Source organism: Cervus elaphus, chromosome 5, assembly GCF_910594005.1.
Source record: "Cervus elaphus chromosome 5, mCerEla1.1, whole genome shotgun sequence".
In the NCBI taxonomy this organism is placed as follows: Eukaryota; Metazoa; Chordata; class Mammalia; order Artiodactyla; family Cervidae; genus Cervus; species Cervus elaphus.
In genome coordinates, this window is record NC_057819.1 from 82,984,683 (window position 1) to 83,002,440 (window position 17,758).

Genomic DNA, 17,758 nt, shown 5'->3' on the forward strand with positions numbered 1-17,758 from the left:
AAAAAAATTTAAAAAGAAAATTCAATTTCATTTACAATAGCATGAAAAAGAATAAGATCAAAGAACAACCCACAAAAGAAACTTAAAAAGAAAATTCAATTACATTTACTATTGCATGAAAAAGAGTAAGATACTGATGAATGATTTCAAAAATGTGTAAAACATATACTCTGAAAACTACAAAACACTGTTGAAATATCAAAAATTTCTGATTGGCAAAAGACCTGTTAATATGAAAAGATAAGCTACAGAATGAAAGTTATCTTCAAAGCATGTTCCAAATTCAGCAAAGGACTAGTACCTAATATACACGTGAAAGTGAAGTTGCTCAGTCATGTCGACTGAAAGAAACCCCATGGACTGTAGCCTACCCGGCTCCTCTATCCATGGGATTTTCTAGGCAAGAGTACTGGAGTGTGCTGCCATTTCCTTCTCCAGGATCTAATATACAAAGAATTCTCAAAACTCAACAGTAGTTGCTAGGAGGAAAGAGGGCATTATCATTTTATGGGTACAGAGTTTAGTCTGGGAAGATGAAAAAAAAAAAAGCTCTGGGGATAGACAGTGGTGATGGTTTTGCAACAACATGAATATTTAATGCCACTGAACTGCCCTTAGACATGATTATGTATGCATGCAAGCATGCAGGCTCAGTCACTCAGTCTTGTCCAACTCTATGCAACCCCATGAACTGTAGTTGCCAGGCCAGTCTGGGATTTTTTAGGCAAAGTACTAAAGCGGGTTGCCATTTCCTTCTCCTGTGGTTATGTATATTTTATCATTTAAAAAAAAGTTCTTATTAGAAACCAGGTAAAAGACACGAAGAGAAATTTTACCAGTGAGGATATGCATATGGGAAATTAAACACATGAAAAGATGTTCAACATCATTAGCTAACATGGGGAATTAATTAATACCACAATGGGATATCACAATGACTAAAATAAAAACTAGTGGCAACACTAAATGCTGCGAGGGATTCAGAGAGTGAACCATACATATACTGCTCATAGGAATGCAAAAACTAGAAAACTACTTGGCAGTTTCTTCAAAAACTAAACCTTCAATTACCATACAATCCAGCAGTTAAACTTATCCAACAGAAACGGAGATTTATGTTCACACAAAATTCTGTACATGAATGTTTCTAGTAGTTTTATTTATAGTAGCCCCAAACTGAAAACAATCCAGATGTTCTTCAACAAGTAAACAGCTGAACAAATTGTAGTGTATCCGCAACACAAACCACTTATCAGCATCAGAGCAAACAAACTACCTATGCACACAATAACATGGATGAGTCCCCAGAGAAACAGACAGAGTGGGGAAAATGCCGGTCCCTAAGGGTTGCATACTGTATGATTCCATTTACATAACATCCTTTAAGTGACAAAATTATAGAAAAGAGGAAACATGGGTGATTGCAAAGAAAAGGTTAGGTGGGGAAAGCAGGTATGTTATAGAACAGCAACATATGGGGCACTTGTGGTGATGGAAATGTTCTGTATCTTGCTTATGTCACATCAATATCCTGGCTGTGAGGTTTGTTACTTACTACCGGGGAAAATTGGGCAAAGGGCATATGGAATCTTGTATTATTTTTCACAACAGGAAGTGAATTTACAATTACCTCAAAAAAAGAAGAAAAAAAACAAATAGCACAAAGAAAATACATACTGCTATCATAAAAAGACTGAGGTGGAGGGAGAGAAGAAGGTCTGTTTGATAAATGTGCTCTAGCTAACAGAAAGTTATTTCTAATAATCATTATCCAAATCAACTATGTTCCTAGTTCTCCACCTATTAAAGGAAAGAACTGATCTTAATTTGTAAAAGCTAACAATGTATGTTCCTGAGATGGGCAAATTGGGCTTGCCAGTTGCTTTAGCAGTAAAGAATCTGCCTGCAATGCAGGAGATGCAAGTTCAACTCCTGGTCCAGGAAGGTCCCCTGGAGGACGGCATGGCTACCCACTCCAGTATCCTTGCCTGGAGAATCCCATGGACCGAGGAGCCTGGTGGACTACAGTCCATAGTGTCGCAAAGACACAACTAAAGTGACTGAGCACAGCACAGATGTTCAAATTGGCTTAACTGTGCTATTTCTATGAATTATACAATATACTTTGAATCAAGCTATTAATGTAGATGCATGCAAATAAAGAGAACATAATCAAACACTTTCTATTGGAAAAAACATTAAAAGTCAATCTAGGGGACTTCCCTGGTGGTCCAGTGATTAGTACTCTGCACTTCCAATGTGGGGACCTGGATTCAATTACCGATCAGGGAACTAGATCCCACAGCATGCCTGAACTAAAGATCCTACCACAACAAAGGATCCTGCATGCTACAACAAAGATCTAAGATCCTGAGTGCCATAACTAACACAGCCAGCAGAGGCAAATAAATAAATATTTCTTTTAAAGAAGTCAATATAATGTAAGGCTGTGAATGAAGCTTAATGGAAAATACTATGCCCTCAAGACTACCCTGAAGAAAGTCAAGAGACCTAACAGTCCAAGGAATTAATTCAGGTAGAATCATATATGTAAGCTGTTTGTCAAGGTGATTCCACTTCATAGAATCACCATCTTAAACAACTTTTCATGCTAGTTCAAATTAATAAGTTTTATTTTATATGTTTAAAAATATCAGTAATAATGATTTCTGATTCAGTAACTTAAAGGCTTCACATTTTAACTAACCCTTTAAGACAATTTGCCAAGTATTCTAAAGAGGGAACTTGAAGTGCAAAAGGTCTATTTTGAGGAGTTAATACAATGAGAACTATATTTACTTTATCTCAAATGTCTCACAAAAAATTTTATGTGGAGAGAGAAAAGAGAGAAACATAACAAAGCAAAACATTAACATTTGGGGAATTAACCTGCTACTATTTTTGCAACATTTCTTAAATATGAAATAACCACAAAATTAAAAGTTAAAGCTACAACGAAAACTGTTTGGATTCCAGAGATGAGAGGGAGGGAACTCACTGTTTCTTCCTTCATTTATATAAGAGGGTAAATCAAGGGAAAAAAATGCTTAATATCCCCAATTTTAGAAAGAAAAAGAAAGTGAAAGAAAGAAAGAAAACTGAAGTCACTCAGTCGTGTCCAATTCTTTGCGACCCCATGGACTGTAGCCCGCCAGGCTCCCCTCTCCATGGGATTTTCCAGGCAAGAATACTAGAGTGGGTTGCTGTTTCCTTCTCCAGGGGATCTTCCCGACCCAGGGATCGAACTCAGGTCTATTGCATTGTAGGCAGCTGCTTTCCCGTCTGAGCCACCACCCAGTTTTAGGCCTAACTTAACTACCATGCTTCTAATAATTATCACTTAGATGGTTCATAGTGGTAGTTACTGTGAGACACTCACATTGTTTCTTCGTCAATGTCATTTTCTTCTGTGTTACTCGTTGCTGTGGAACTGGCAGAAGAACTGCTGCCATCGAGGTGATTTGCTTCATCTTCACCAACAAGATCCAGATCCAGATCTCCATCTGAAAGATCCTGCTAGATTAAGGCAAAGAAACATGATTTCTATCTCAAATGTTTTCATTCAGCCTGGACTACGTTCCAAATAAGGTACTCAATTCTCTGCTGCTGGGCCTACACTCTGAGCCCTGTAGAAATAAATCACACAACCACATTACCTGGGCCCACCAATAAGTTATTTCTGCCAATTGCAGCTGGACTTTCAATATGACTGGAAATGGTTCATACAGTCCAGGCCAACTTCCTCACAGAATAACATTTCAAATCATCACTCCTCAAGGTCTGAAGTGAAGTGGCTCAGTCGTGTCCAACTCTTTGCGACTCCATGGACTGCAGCCTCCCAGGCTACTCCGTCCATGGGATTTTCTAGGCAAGAATACTGGAGTGGGTTGCCATTTTCCTTCTCCAGGGGATCTTCCCAACTCAGGGGTTGAAGCCAGGTCTCCTGCACTGCAGGCGGACGCCTTACCCTCTAAGCCACCAGGGATGTGATTATAAATCCCTGTCACCTTTCTATACAGAAAAACATACAGGCTACGGCTAGTTAGCATAAATGCCTCCAACTTTCAGCTGTCCTACCTACAAACTCCATCCTTCAACTCATGCTATCAAAGGTTAACTGCTACACCTGAATTCTCCATTCCAACATATAACATCTCCTAAAATAGTCTGTTATGTCAATACTTGTACCTTAACTTTCAACCTTTCTCCCCACTGACTCCATCAATTATAACACACGCCTTAAGCTTCCCATCCTCAGTTCAGTTCAGTTGCTCAGTCGTGTCCAACTCTTTGCGACCCCATGGACTGCAGCACACCAGGCCTCCCTGTCCATCACCAACTCCCAGAGTTTACGCAAACTCATGTCCACACAGTCAGCGATGCCATCCAACCATCTCATCCTCTGTCATCCCCTTCTCCTCCCACTTTCAATCTTTCGCAGCATCAGTGTCTTTTCGGAGTCAGTTCTTTGAATCAGGTGGCCAAAGTATTGGAGTTTCAGCTTCAGCATCAGTCCTTCCAATGAACATTTAGGACTGATTTCCTTTAGGATGGACTGGTTAGATATCCTTGCACTCCAATAGACTCTAAAGAGTCTTCTCCAGTACCACAGTGCAAAAGCATCAATTGTTCTCCTCTCAGCTTTCTTTATAGTCCAACTCTCACATCCTTACAAGACTACTGGAAAAACCATAGCTTTGACTAGAAGGATCTTTGCTGGCAAAGTAATGTCTCTGCTTTTTAATCTGCTATCTAGGCTGGATATAACTGGAGAAGGAAATGGCAACCCACTCCAGTATTCTTGTCTGGAGAATCCCATGGACGGAGGAGTCTGTCGGGCTACAGTCCATGGGGTCGCTGAGAGTAGGACACAACTGAGCGACTAAGCACACAGCACAGGCTGGTTATACCTTTTTTCCCAAGGAGCAAGCGTCTTTTAATTTCATGGCTGTAGTCACCATCTGCAGTGATTTTGGAGCCCAAAACTATAAACTCTGTCACTGTTTCCCCTGCTTCCCCATCTATTTGCCATGAAGTGATGAGATTGTATGCCATGATCTTTGTTTTCTGAATGCTGAGCTTTAAGCTAACTTTCTCACTCCCCTCTTTCACTTTCATGAACAGGGTCTTTAGTTCTCCTTCACTTTCTGCCTTAAGAGTGGTGCCATCTGCACATCTGAGGTTATTGATATTTCGGCCGGCAATCTTGATTCCAGCTTGTGCTTCATCCAGCCCAGAGTTTCTCATGATGTACTCTGCATATAAGCTAAATAAGCAGGATGACAATATACAGCCTTGACGTACTCCTTTTCCTATTTGGAACCAGTCTGTTGTTCCATGTCCAGTTCTAACTGTTGCTTCTTGACCTGCATACAGATTTCTCAAGAGGCAGGTCAGATACTCTGGTATTCCCATCTCTTGAGGAATTTTCCACAGTTTGTTGTGATCCAGTCAAAGGCTTTGACATAGTCAATAAAGCAGAAGTAGATGCTTTTCTGGAACTCTCTTGCTTTTTCGATGATCCAATGGATATTGGCAATTTGATCTATGGTTCCTCTGCCTTTTCTAAATCCAGCTTTAACATCTGGAAGTTCACGGTTCATGTACTGTTGAAGTCTGGCTTGGAGAATTTTGAGCATTACTTTACAAGTGTGTGAGATGAGTATAAGTGTGCAGCAGTTTGAACATTCTTTGGCATTGCCTTTCTTTGGGAGGTCAATGAAAACTAATGTTTTCCAGTCCTGTGGCCACTGCTGAGTTTTCCAAATTTGCTGGCATATTGAGTGCAGCACTTTCACAGCATCATCTTTTAGGATGTGAAATAGCTCAACTGGAATTCCATCACCTCCACTAGCTTTGTTCGTAGTGATGCTTCCTAAGGCCCACTTGACTTCACACTCCAGGATGTTTGGCTCTAGGTAAATGATCATACCATCATGATTATCTGGGTCATGAAGATCTTTTATGTGTAGTTCTTCTATGTATTCTTGCTACCTCTTCTTAATATCTTCTGCTTCTGTTAGATCCATACCATTTCTGTCCTTTAGTTGCCCATCTATACATGAAATGTTCCCTTGGTATTTCTTAATTTTCTCGAAGAGATCTCTAGTCATTCCCATCCTATTGTTTTCCACTATTTCTTTGTGTTGATCACTGAGGAAGGCTTTCTTATCTCTCCTTGCTATTCTTTGGAACTCTGCATTCAAATGAGAAAATGTTTCCTTTTCTCCTTTGCCTTTCACTTCTCGTCTTTTCTCAGCTATTTGTAAGGCCTCCTCAGACAACCATTTTACCTTTTAGCATTTCTTTTTCTTGGGGATGGTCTTGATTCCTGCCTCTTGTACAATGTCACAAACCTCCATCCATAGTTCTTCAGGCACTCTATCAGATCTAATCCCTTGAAATCTATTTGTCACTTCCACTTAAGGGGTTTCCATTCAGGTCATACCTGAATGGTCTAGTGGTTTTCATTACTTTCTTCAATTTAAGTCTGAATTTGGCAAGAAGGAGTTCATGATCTGAGCCACAGTCAGCTCCTGGTCTTGTTTTTGCTGACTGTATAGAGCTTCTCCATCTTTGGCTGCAAAAAATAATCAATCTGATTTCGGTATTGACCATTTGGTGATGTCCATGTGTAGAGTCTTCTCTTGTGTTGTTGGAAGAGGGTGTTTGCTATGACCAGTGTGTTCTCTTGGCAAAACTCTATTAAAATTTGCCCTGCTTCATTCCGTACTCCAAGGCCAAATTTGCCTGTTACTCCAGGTATCTCTTGACTTCCTAATTTTGCATTCCTGTTCCCTATAATGAAAAAGACATTTTTTTTTGGTGTTAGTTTTAGAAGGCCTGTAAGTCTTCATAGAACTGTTCAATTTCAGCTTCTTCAGCATTATGGTCGGGGCATAGACTTGGATTACTGTGATACTGAATGGTTTGCCTTGGAAACAGAGATCATTCTGTCATTTTTAAGATTGCTTCCAAGTACTGCATTTCAGACTCTTTTGTTAACTATGAGGGCTACTCCATTTCTTCTAAGGGATTCTTGCCCATAGCAGTAGATATAATGGTCATCTGAGTTAAATTCATCCATCCCAGTACATTTTAGTTTGCTGAGTTCTAAAATGTCAATGTTCACTCTTGCCATCTCCTGTTTAACCACTTTCAATTTGTCTTGATTCATGGACCTAACATTCCAGGTTCCTATGCAACATTGTTCTTTACAGCATCGGACTTTACTTCCATCACCAGTCACATCCACAACTGGGTGTTGTTTTTGCTTTGGCTCCATCTCTTCATTCTTTCTGGAGCTATTTCTCCACTGATCTCCAGGAGCCTATTGGGCACCTACCGACCTGGGGAGTTCATCTTTCAGTGTCCTATCTTTTTGCCTTTTCATCCTGTTTATGGGGTTCTCAAGGCAAGAATACTGAAGTGGTTTGCCATTCCCTTCTCCAGTGGACCACATTTTGTCAGAACTCTCCACCATGACCTGTCCATCTTGGGTGGCCCTACACAGCATGGCTCAAAGTTTCATTGAGTTAGACAAGGCTGTGGTCCATGTGATCAAACTAGTTAGTTTGCTGTGATTTCAGTCTGTCTGCCCTCTGATGGAGAAGGATAAGAGGCTTATGGAAACTTCCTGATGGGACAGATTGACTGAGGGGGAAATTGGGTCTTGTTCTGATGGGCGGGGCCATGCTCAGTAAATCTTCAAGCCAGTTTTCTGTTGACGGGTGGAGCTGTGTTCTTTCCCTGTCGCCAAATTATGGTGGAGGTAATGAAGATAATGGCGATTGTCTTCAAAAGGTCCCAGACATGCACTGCTACACTCAGTGCCCATTTTAAACAAATATAACAAAAAAGCTTATCTATCCATTTCTCTCATACCTTAAACCGTGACAACCACTTCTTGAAATCTCACGCTAGCTGTAGTTTAGCCGGGACAAAACCTGACTACTTCCCAAATCCTAAATCATCCTACCTACATATGCAATGATAAGGTACTTCAACTAGATGCAGTGAATGGAAATAAGACACATTTTAAAAATCTACAACTTACATAGCTTCTAGAATGTAAACCACAGTTTCTTGTGTAGACTGTACAGTTTCCTATAATAAATTAATTTTTAGAAACTTGAAACACTTTTGATTCAACTTCTGACATATTAACACTCACAACAGGGCATATATTAGTAACGAAAACATAAATGGACAAGATTTTTGGCACACTGATCCCCCTACATCATATGCTGAAAGCTATGATGTTATTTCTCTTTTCAAACATGAAATGAATCTAAACCAGGTCTAATTATTACATGATAATCTTCATTCTGAATCTTCTCCTCATCTTCTTCATCCTCCTTGATGTCTCGTACAGAAGCTGTAGTAGGACCATCCTGGAGAAGCACGTCAGCGCATGATCCAGACTTCTTAGCTCGTGTCTCAGGAGTGTCATCATTTTGGGGGCTAAGATGATTATCTGGTGGTGACAAATCTCTTGATTTCTGAGTTCGAGACAACTCAATAGTAAGTCTCTTTTTAAAAAAAGAACACCACAAACGTGTCATAAGCAGTCCGTAACTAGTAAAGTTGTTTCAAGCAAAAAAACACAACAAACAAACAAACAAAAAACAGCCCCACATACCCAGATGTTCATAAAAATAGTTCTTGAACCATCCATCTCATACCTACTTGACTTCTGCTTATGGAAAACTCTATACGAAGAAAAACTGCCCAATTTATTCTCATCTTTCTTCTCATCTATATCCCATGCTACACATACAATTAGCAAACTGCATCGTAAATATAGGCAGTTTTAGATAGTATACTTGACATGAAAAATTTTTAAAATAGTTATGTTTTCCTGCCTCATATATTAAGTCACTCCCAGCACTTCAAATTTCTCAACCTATCCGAACATCCACTGGCAGAAAGAAACATTCCTCACATAATTTAGTTTACCATTGTAAAATAAAAGCTCCTTAACTGATCCTCCCCAGCACTCAGTTCAACAACAATGAGAATTCAAGATGGGCAGCATTTAATTGTCAAGGAAGAGAAATACCCAAGTCACTGAGAGAAACACAAGAGTCTGACTCAAACTAGAGCAGCAGTGTGCAATACAATCTTACATAATGATGGAGATGTTCTGCATTGCGATTCCCAATACAAGCCAGCTGGTACAATGAAGGAACTAGATTAAGTCAGACAACCACATGTGCTAGTGGCTACTGAAATGGACAGTCCATAATGAGACTCAAAGATAATGAGAATAAAGAACAAGTGGATTTATCTACAAAGTTACAAACACCAATATCCAAACTCTAATTGCAAATTTAACAGGCCTGAAAGACAATATGAAACACAAAACCTAAAATATGCTTTTTTACTTACCTCTTTAAGGTTATTTATCTGTTGGATATAGCTAGTTTGTGCAGCTTCCAGTTGAGTGATATACCAATGCTGGTCCCGGCATTTTTGAAAGAAAGTTGGTGAACGAACCTGAAACCTTAAAAGAATGGCTGCACATGAAAACTAATCCAAACAGTAAAATATTACCAACCAAGCCTTAAAACTGTAACTATTAAATTCCACAATTTTAAATTTACTTGATTATGAGGCCAAGATCTTCCCAGGTGGGGCAGTGGTAAAAAAAACTCTCCTGCCAATGCAGAAGACACAGGAAATGTGGGTTCAATCTTTGGGTCAGGAAGATCTCCTGGAGGAGGAAAGGGCAACCCACTGCAGTATTCTTGCCTGGGAAAGCCCATGGACAGAGGAGCTTGGCAGGCTACAGTCCATGAGGTTGTGAAGAGCTGAACATGACTGAGCACTGTGTACACAAATGAGGCCAAAATTCAGAACTCAGAGCTCCTGGTACTTGCCATTTATACATGTAGTCCACTAATTATAATGACATATGGTTCTGAAAATTTGTATCTAAGTCAGTTGCTAAATTCAAACTGTATTTTTCTAAAGAAGTAACATTACACATCATGGTTAAGCTTCTAAACTAACCTACTTAAAATACATTTACTGTAAGAATCTACCTCAAATACACAGCTGATCATAAGCTGGAAAGAGGATCATACTATGCAGGAAGGAGATAGCTAATGCTTCATTCTCTCTTCTTGCCTAGGTCAGACCCCAGCAAAACAAGCAAAGTTTATTTTAGGCACTGCCCTTTTTCATTCCCTCTTCCATCTCATGTTCCCATATTTCCTACACACTAGTAAAAAAAAAAAAGATAGGGTTAGGGAAAAAACAACTATCTCTATGTATTAAAGCATAAAAATAGGATATAAGACAGGATCTTTATCTCTTCAGAGTTATCTGTACTGTAAAAAAAACTAACACTTTTTAAAGCAAAAAAACTTAAAACCCCATACCTACCTTGTTAGATAAACATGACTCCATTTATAGTGAAAAAAATTACAGTAATGCATAAAGATGTTTCTAAAGAAAGGAAGAGCCACAGGAAGCAAGGCTAGCTTGGAAGCCTGCAAATCCCTCTCTGGACTTCCCGAGTGGCTCAGTGGTAAAGAATTTGTCTGCCTGTGCAGGAGACAGGAAGATCCCCTGGAGTAGGAAATGGCAACTTTCTCCAGTATTCTTGCCTGGAAAATTCCATGAACAGAGGAGCCTGGTGGGCTACAGTCCATGGAGTCACAAGGGGCTGGACATGAATCAGCGACTGAGCACACACACAAAATTCCTCGTCTAGTCTTGCCACCCTTATGTGAACTACCATCCTGTTTTTTCTAGGATTTTAGAGCTAGTGTAGGAACCTACTGACCACCAAACAGCTATCTGCAGCAAATAACTATTTTTAGTTAAAGATACTCATGCATCAAAGGGTAGAGATGATTCACTCAACCACTATTCTAAGTGTATACTGACAGATAGCATACACAGGTTGGACACTGGTGAGACTAAATGAAACGTATTATCTTTAAATGACTAATGGAACTGACCCTGCATATTAGTTTTAGGATCTGTGCCATTAAAATAAAAGCAAGCATCAGGTAAAATTCCTTAACTATCTCTTTCAATGAAAGAATTTCTATATATAGCATAGACCTAAAAACTTTCTAATAAACAAATATAAATTCCATCAGAATCTTCTATTAAGGTTTTAAATTGTGAACAAGCCCTCATTAAATATATAAATGTTATATGCTATAATGAAAAGCCCTCTCTACACGAACCCCACATCAATTTATTTATACTGCTATTACAGCATAACAACTGTTTTTAACCTGCCCATTTCATCTTCAGTTTCCAAAGGACTAAAACCAGGCAACAGATTCTTAATTTCGTTCCTAATATTAGCCTAGGGACTTCCCTGTAGGGACAACGGTGGAGAATTCACCTTCCAATGCAAGGGTTCAGTTCAGTTCAGTCACTCAGTCGTGTCCCACTCTTTATGACCCCTTGGACTGTAGCACTCCAGGCTTCCCTGTCCATCACCAATGCCTGGAGCTTACTCAAACTCATGTCTATTGAGTTGGTGATGCCATCCAACCATCTCAATCTCTGTCATTCCCTTCTCCTCCAGCCTTCAATCCTTCCCGGCATCAGGGTCTTTTCCAATGACTCTGTTCTTTGAATCAGGTGGCCAAAGTATTGGAGTTTCAGCTCCAGCATCAGTCCTTCCAGTGAACATTCAGGACTGATTTCCTTTAGGATGGACTGGTTGGATCTCCTTGCATTCCAAGGGACTCTCAAGAGTCTTCTCCAACACCATAGTTCAAAAGCATCAATTCTTCAGCTCTCAGAGAGCTTTCTTTATAGTCCAAATCTCACATCCACACATGACTACTGGAAAAACCATAGCTTTGACTAGACGGACCTCTGTCAGCAAAGTAATGTCTCTGCCTTTTAATATGCTGCCTAGATTGGTTATAGCTTTTCCTCCAAAGAGCAAGTGTCTTTTAATTGCATGGCTGCAGTTTAGAACTGGACATAGAACAACAGACTGGTTCCAAATAGGAAAAGGAGCACGTCAAGGCTGTATATTGTCACCCTGCTTATTTAACTTATATGCAGAGTACATTATGAGAAACGCTGGGCTGGAAGAAGCACAAGCTGGAATCAAGATTGCCGGGAGAAATATCAATAACCTCAGATATGCAGATGACACCACCCTTATGGCAGAAAGTGAAGAGGAACTAAAAAGCCTCTTGATGAAAGTGAACGAGGAGAGTGAAGAAGTTGGCTTAAAGCTCAACATTCAGAAAACTAAGATCATGGCATCTGGTCCGATCACCTCATGGGAAATAGATGGGGAGACAGTGAAAACAGGGTCAGACTTTGTTTTTTTGGGCTCCAAAATCACTGCAGATGGTGACTGCAGCCATGAAATTAAAAGACGCTTACTCCTTGGAAGGAAAGTTATGACCAACCTAGATAGCATATTAAAAAGCAGAGATATTAGTTTGCCAACAAAGGTCCGTCTGGTCAATGCTGTGGTTTTTCCAGTGGTCGTGTATGGATGTGCAAGTTGGACTACAAAGAAAGCTGAGCACTGAAAAATTGATGCTTTTGAACTATGGTGTTGGAGAAGACTCTTGAGAGTCCCTTGGATTGCAAGGAGATCCAACCAGTCCATCCTGAAGGAGCTAAGTCCTGGGTGTTCATTGGAAGGACTGATGCTGAAACTCCAATACTTTGGCCACCTCATGCGAAGAGTTGACTCATTGGAAAATACCCTGAAGCTGGGAGGGATTGCGGGCAGGAGCAGAAGGGGACGACAGAGGATGAGATGGCTGGATGGCATCACCAACTCGATGGGCATGAGTTTGAGTAAACTCTGGGAGTTTGTGATGGACAGGGAGGCCTGGTGTGCTGCAGTCCATGGGGTCACAAAGAGTTGGACACAACTGAGTGACTGAACTGAACTGAAGTTACCATCCACAGTGATTTTTGGAGCAGAAAAAATAAAGTCTCTTACTGTTTCCATTGTTTCCCATCTATTTGCCATGAAGTGATGGGACGGGACACCATGATCTTAGTTTTCTGAATGTTGAGTTTTAAACCAACTTTTTCGCTTTCCTCTTTCACTTTCATCAAGAGGCTCTTTAGTTCTTCTTCACTTTCTGCCATAAGGGTGGTGTCATCTGCATATCTGAGGCTATTGATACTTCTGGCAATCTTGAATCCAGCTTGTGCTTCATCCAGCCCGGCATTTCACATGATATACCTTGCATATACGTTAAGTAAGCAAGGTGAAACCTTGATGTATTCATTTCCTGATTTGGAACCAGTCTGTTGTTCCATGTCCGGTTCTAACTGTTGCTTTTGATTTGCATACAGATTTCTCAAGAGGCAGGTCAGGTGGTCTGGTATTCCTATCTCTTTAAGAATTTTCCACAGTTTATGGTGATCACACAGTGAAAAGCTTTGGCATAGTCAATAAAGCAGAAGTATATGTTTCTCTGGAACTCTCTCGCTTTTTCTATGATCCAACAGATGTTGGCAATTTGATTTTTGGTTCCTCTGCTTTTTCTAAATCCAGCTTGAACATCTGGAAGTTCACAATTCATGTACTGTTGAAGCCTGGCTTGGAGAATTTTGAGCATTACTTTACTAACGTGTGAGATGAATGCAACTGTGCAGTAGTTTGAGCATTCTTTGGCATTGCCTTTCTTTGGGATTTGGATGAAAACTGACCTTTTTGAATCCTATGGCCACTGCTGAGTTTTCTAAATTTGCTGGCATATTGAGTGCAGCACTTTCACAGCATCATCTTTCAGGATTTGAAATAGCTCAGCTGGAATTCCATTGTCTCCACTAGCTTTGTTCGTAGTAATGCTTCCTAAGACCCACTTGACTTCATACTCCAGGATGTCTGGGCTCTATGTGAGTGATCACACCATTGTGGTTATCTGGGTCATGAAGATCTTTTTTGTACAGTTCTTCTGTGTATTCTTGCCACCTCTTCTTAATATCTTCTGCTTCTGTTAGGTCCATACTATTTCTGTCCTTTATTGAGCCCATCTTTGCATGAAATGCTCCCTTGATACCTCTAATTTTCTTGAAGAGATCTCTGGTCTTTCCCATTCTACTGTTTTCCTGTATTTCTTGGCATTGATCGCTGAGTAAGGCTTTATCTCTCTCTGTTACTCTTTGGAACTCTGCATTCAAATGGGTATATCTTTCCTTTTCTCCTTTGCCTTTAGCTTCTCTTCTTTTCTCAGCTCAACTGAATTCACCTTCCAATGCAGGGGATGAGGGCTCAATTCCTGGTCAGGGAACTAAGACCCTACATGCTGCAGGGCTACTAAGCATCACAACTACTGAGCCCAGTGCCTCAACAAGAGAGCCTGCATGCTGCAAACTGCAGGGCCCTTGCACGCCAGAACTAGAGAAAAAGCCTGCCCAGCACAATGAAGATCCCATGTGCCACAGCTAAGACCAAAAATAATATTAATTTATATGTATGTGTATATATATTAATATACATATACTGGCTCAGTGCCAGGCATAGACTCAGGAAAAGTTGCTGAACTAATCATAATTAAACATCACAACAAGAATCTGTTGCTATACTAACATTCAAGTCTTTAAGTTCTACTATAAATAGGAATAGCCAAAATAAAGACCTAGAGGTTGGGCTAAACTGCACTGAAGAAAGGAAAGTCTCTCATACAGATCATCAGAAAGTCAGTACTACTAGGATTCCAATAAGATGACTAAGGCCATAAATAACAGCTGTTTTGGAGGCTGGTAAAATTGATATTTGAGTAATTGTGCAGTCTTTCTGGTTAAATTGTGAAACAGCAACAAATTACTCCTTTTAGTGAATAAGAGAACCTAAAAGTTATAAAATGGTAGTAAACTAATCTCCCCAAAGAAACGATGACAAAAACATGAATTATTTTCTACACTCAAAATGCAATCCTTTTTTCATTTTCTTATTATCCCAGAAAAGTTATGAAGAACACATAACAGTAAAGGGTGATATAATAGCAACTCATCCAGCATGCTCAAGGAAAAGAAATAAAAATAAATTAAAGAACATATTAAATCTCTTTTAAGGAAAAAAGAGCTTTTAAAATTATTTGATGGAAACTTAAAACTGTTGAACACTCTGAAACCTCTCAGTTCAAAACATATTTGAATTTCTTTTTTTTTTTTAACTACTCAAGCTCTCATTTTGATCATCAAATTAAAAATAGGGTGTAATGATGCCCCAAAACTAAATTATAAAGATACCCCAATATTAAACAGGGCTGTTGCAATTCTACAGTCACTGCTTATATTCTGTCCTTTATTGTAAATGACATATCAACTACCAACTCTGAGCTTATTTTCATCAATTTTCATCTATCTGTATTCCCTTAATTTGCTATTATCTAGAAGAAACTGAAAATGTTTTAGTGAAACTAAGCTTACAAAGCCAGCCATCCAAATACAATATACAATTTCCAGTGGGGGGAAAAAATTACTTGATCTCATGCTATTCTTGAATTTCCAAATGGTGAGCCTGCTAGAATTTCAACAGACAAATGGGACATTACCATGCTTATTGGAAATAGTAGTTTACTCTTCATGGAGAATGAGCAAGCTCCGTTGCCTCAGACATGTTCGACTCTGTGACCCTGTGGACTGAAGCCTGCCAGGCTCCTCAGTGCATGGAATTCTCCAGGCAAGAATACTAGAGTGCGTTGCCATGCCCTCCTCCTGGGGATCTTTCCGACCCAGGGACTGAACCCAGGTCTGCATTACAGGCAGATTCTTTACTGCTGAGCCACCGGGGAAGTCCATTTTTTATGGAATTACTAACTAAATGTCACACACATTTCTTACTAGCTTATTCACTGACCACACAGGACTTCTGAAATTAAATGAGTAAGAATACGGTAGGGTTACAGTTAGTATAGATTTCAATATTCATCTTTGTTAAGTGAAGACTTTAAAGTTCTGATGACCTTATTCCCTGTGATACATGCCAAAATACAAATGTTTCCTATTACCTTAAGATCACTGTATCATTCTGTCGATTCAAGTATCCTTCATTTGCAAGTAAGTCCAAACGGAAAAATCTATTATAACCCCAGCATTCTCCAACTTCAAAGTCAGATGCAAATTCTCGAATGATATTTTTGGTAGGATCATTGCAGGATTGATGAACCATCTCTACACGATATTCATATCTAAAATTGAAAACAGACTATTAATATAGAGTTACTAAAGCAAGAATAAAAGACATAAAAACATCAGGGTCATTAAGTACCTAAAAAGAAACTTACTGATACATACAGCTACATGTCTTTCAGAAAGGATCATGACAACAGTGTTATGAATGGAATTACGACAATATAATTGGCACTAGGTCCTTTCCCCCTCTTTAAAAGTTTTTACCATTATAGCAGGTATAAAATACCACCTTAGAAAATGAATAAATTTTGTACAAAACAGTACTTTAAAAGTTACACATTTTAACAACACTGTGTTTTTTTCCGTATATCCAATACCTACTGTTTCCTCACAATATTCTACCACTTTCTTTGAGATGTACCACAATACAGTTTTAAAATAAATAATAAAATCTGAACACTATATTTTTCTAATTCAATTTATCATAAATTAACTGTGCATTCAGAAACTCAAGTCTATAATAAATTTTCTAGTAGAAAATAAGTATACAGTGGGAAAGCCAGTACATTTAGACTTCCATATTTTAAATAGTATAAAACTTTCAAGTCTTCAAACTCATTTTTACTCAGAAAGTATCGTTACTGCAAGAATAAAAGTGAAAAAAGATCATCAGAAGGAACATCCAACAGTAGCCACAAAGCTTCTCCCTTTTGGTGGAGATAAACTTTTAAAACAAATACCTTAGTCTGCTATTTCTGCTTGCAAAGGGCCAAAGAAAAAATTACAGTTCTTTACCTACAAATGAATGTCAATACAGTTGACCCTTGAACAACACAGGTTTGAACTGTACTGGTCCACTTAAATGTGACTCTTTTTAATAGTAAATACTACAGCACCATACAACCTATGGTTGTTTGAATCTGAGAATGTGGAACCGTGGATACAGAGGAACCCAGGAAAGGAAGGATCAATTAAAAGTTACATGCAAAAAAAAAAAAAAAAAAAGTTACATGCAGATTTTTGACTCTGTGGAGCGCTGGTAACCCTAACCCCTGCGTTGTTCAATGGTCAACTGTCCTCAAATGATTTTTATATTAGTATCTCTCATAGTGAATTATTAATAGACTGATGGCACAAACTAATGCAAAAGCCGTGATATTTTGTCTGGCTAGATATTGCAGTTGTGAGGCCAGCTCTCACCAATAAACGGTGCCACTAAATGTCTAAAAATAAACCTAAATACCTATGTGCAACTGATACTTTACAAAGGCTCTACGATGATTCAATAGGGAAAGGAAAGCCTCCTCCACAAAGGTGCTGCGGGATTTCCTCGGTGGTCCAGTGGTTGGGAGACCAGGCTTTCACGGTGTGTGCCCAGGTTCAGTCCCTGGCCAGGGAACTGGGATCCCAAAAATTGTGAAGTGAAGCCAAAAAAACAGAACAAACAAGCCCCCAAAACCAAACACAACAAAAAAACAAATGGCACTAAGAAATCTGGTTGTTACATGCCAATTTTATATTTATGTTTCATATACAACTTTCTAACTTCACACACAAAAATGAACTCAAAACAGATCAATGACCCAATCCAAGGGTTAAAATTATAAAACTCTGAGAAGAAAACACAGGGGTAAATACTCATGTATTCGAATTTGGCAGT

At 39.2% G+C, this 17,758-nt stretch overlaps 1 protein-coding gene across 4 annotated transcripts in view; it reads right to left on the minus strand.

The window, feature by feature from the left end:
• The window catches only part of TRIM37 (tripartite motif containing 37), a 168,282-nt gene that overhangs the window by 86,049 nt on the left and 64,475 nt on the right, over positions 1-17,758 (minus strand). For 3 of the 4 annotated variants that reach the window (XR_006341158.1, XM_043902816.1, XM_043902819.1), the window contains exons 13-16: positions 15,975-16,154; positions 9,391-9,505; positions 8,313-8,531; positions 3,380-3,516 (exon numbers count right to left, since the gene is read on the minus strand). Coding sequence is in view for 3 of the 4 variants with exons in the window: in XM_043902816.1 (XP_043758751.1) it covers positions 3,380-3,516; positions 8,313-8,531; positions 9,391-9,505; positions 15,975-16,154 (651 nt within the window). In the remaining variant the exon portion in view is untranslated. The remainder of the gene's footprint in view (positions 1-3,379; positions 3,517-8,312; positions 8,532-9,390; positions 9,506-15,974; positions 16,155-17,758) is intronic. The other variant, XM_043902818.1, reaches the window with a different exon arrangement.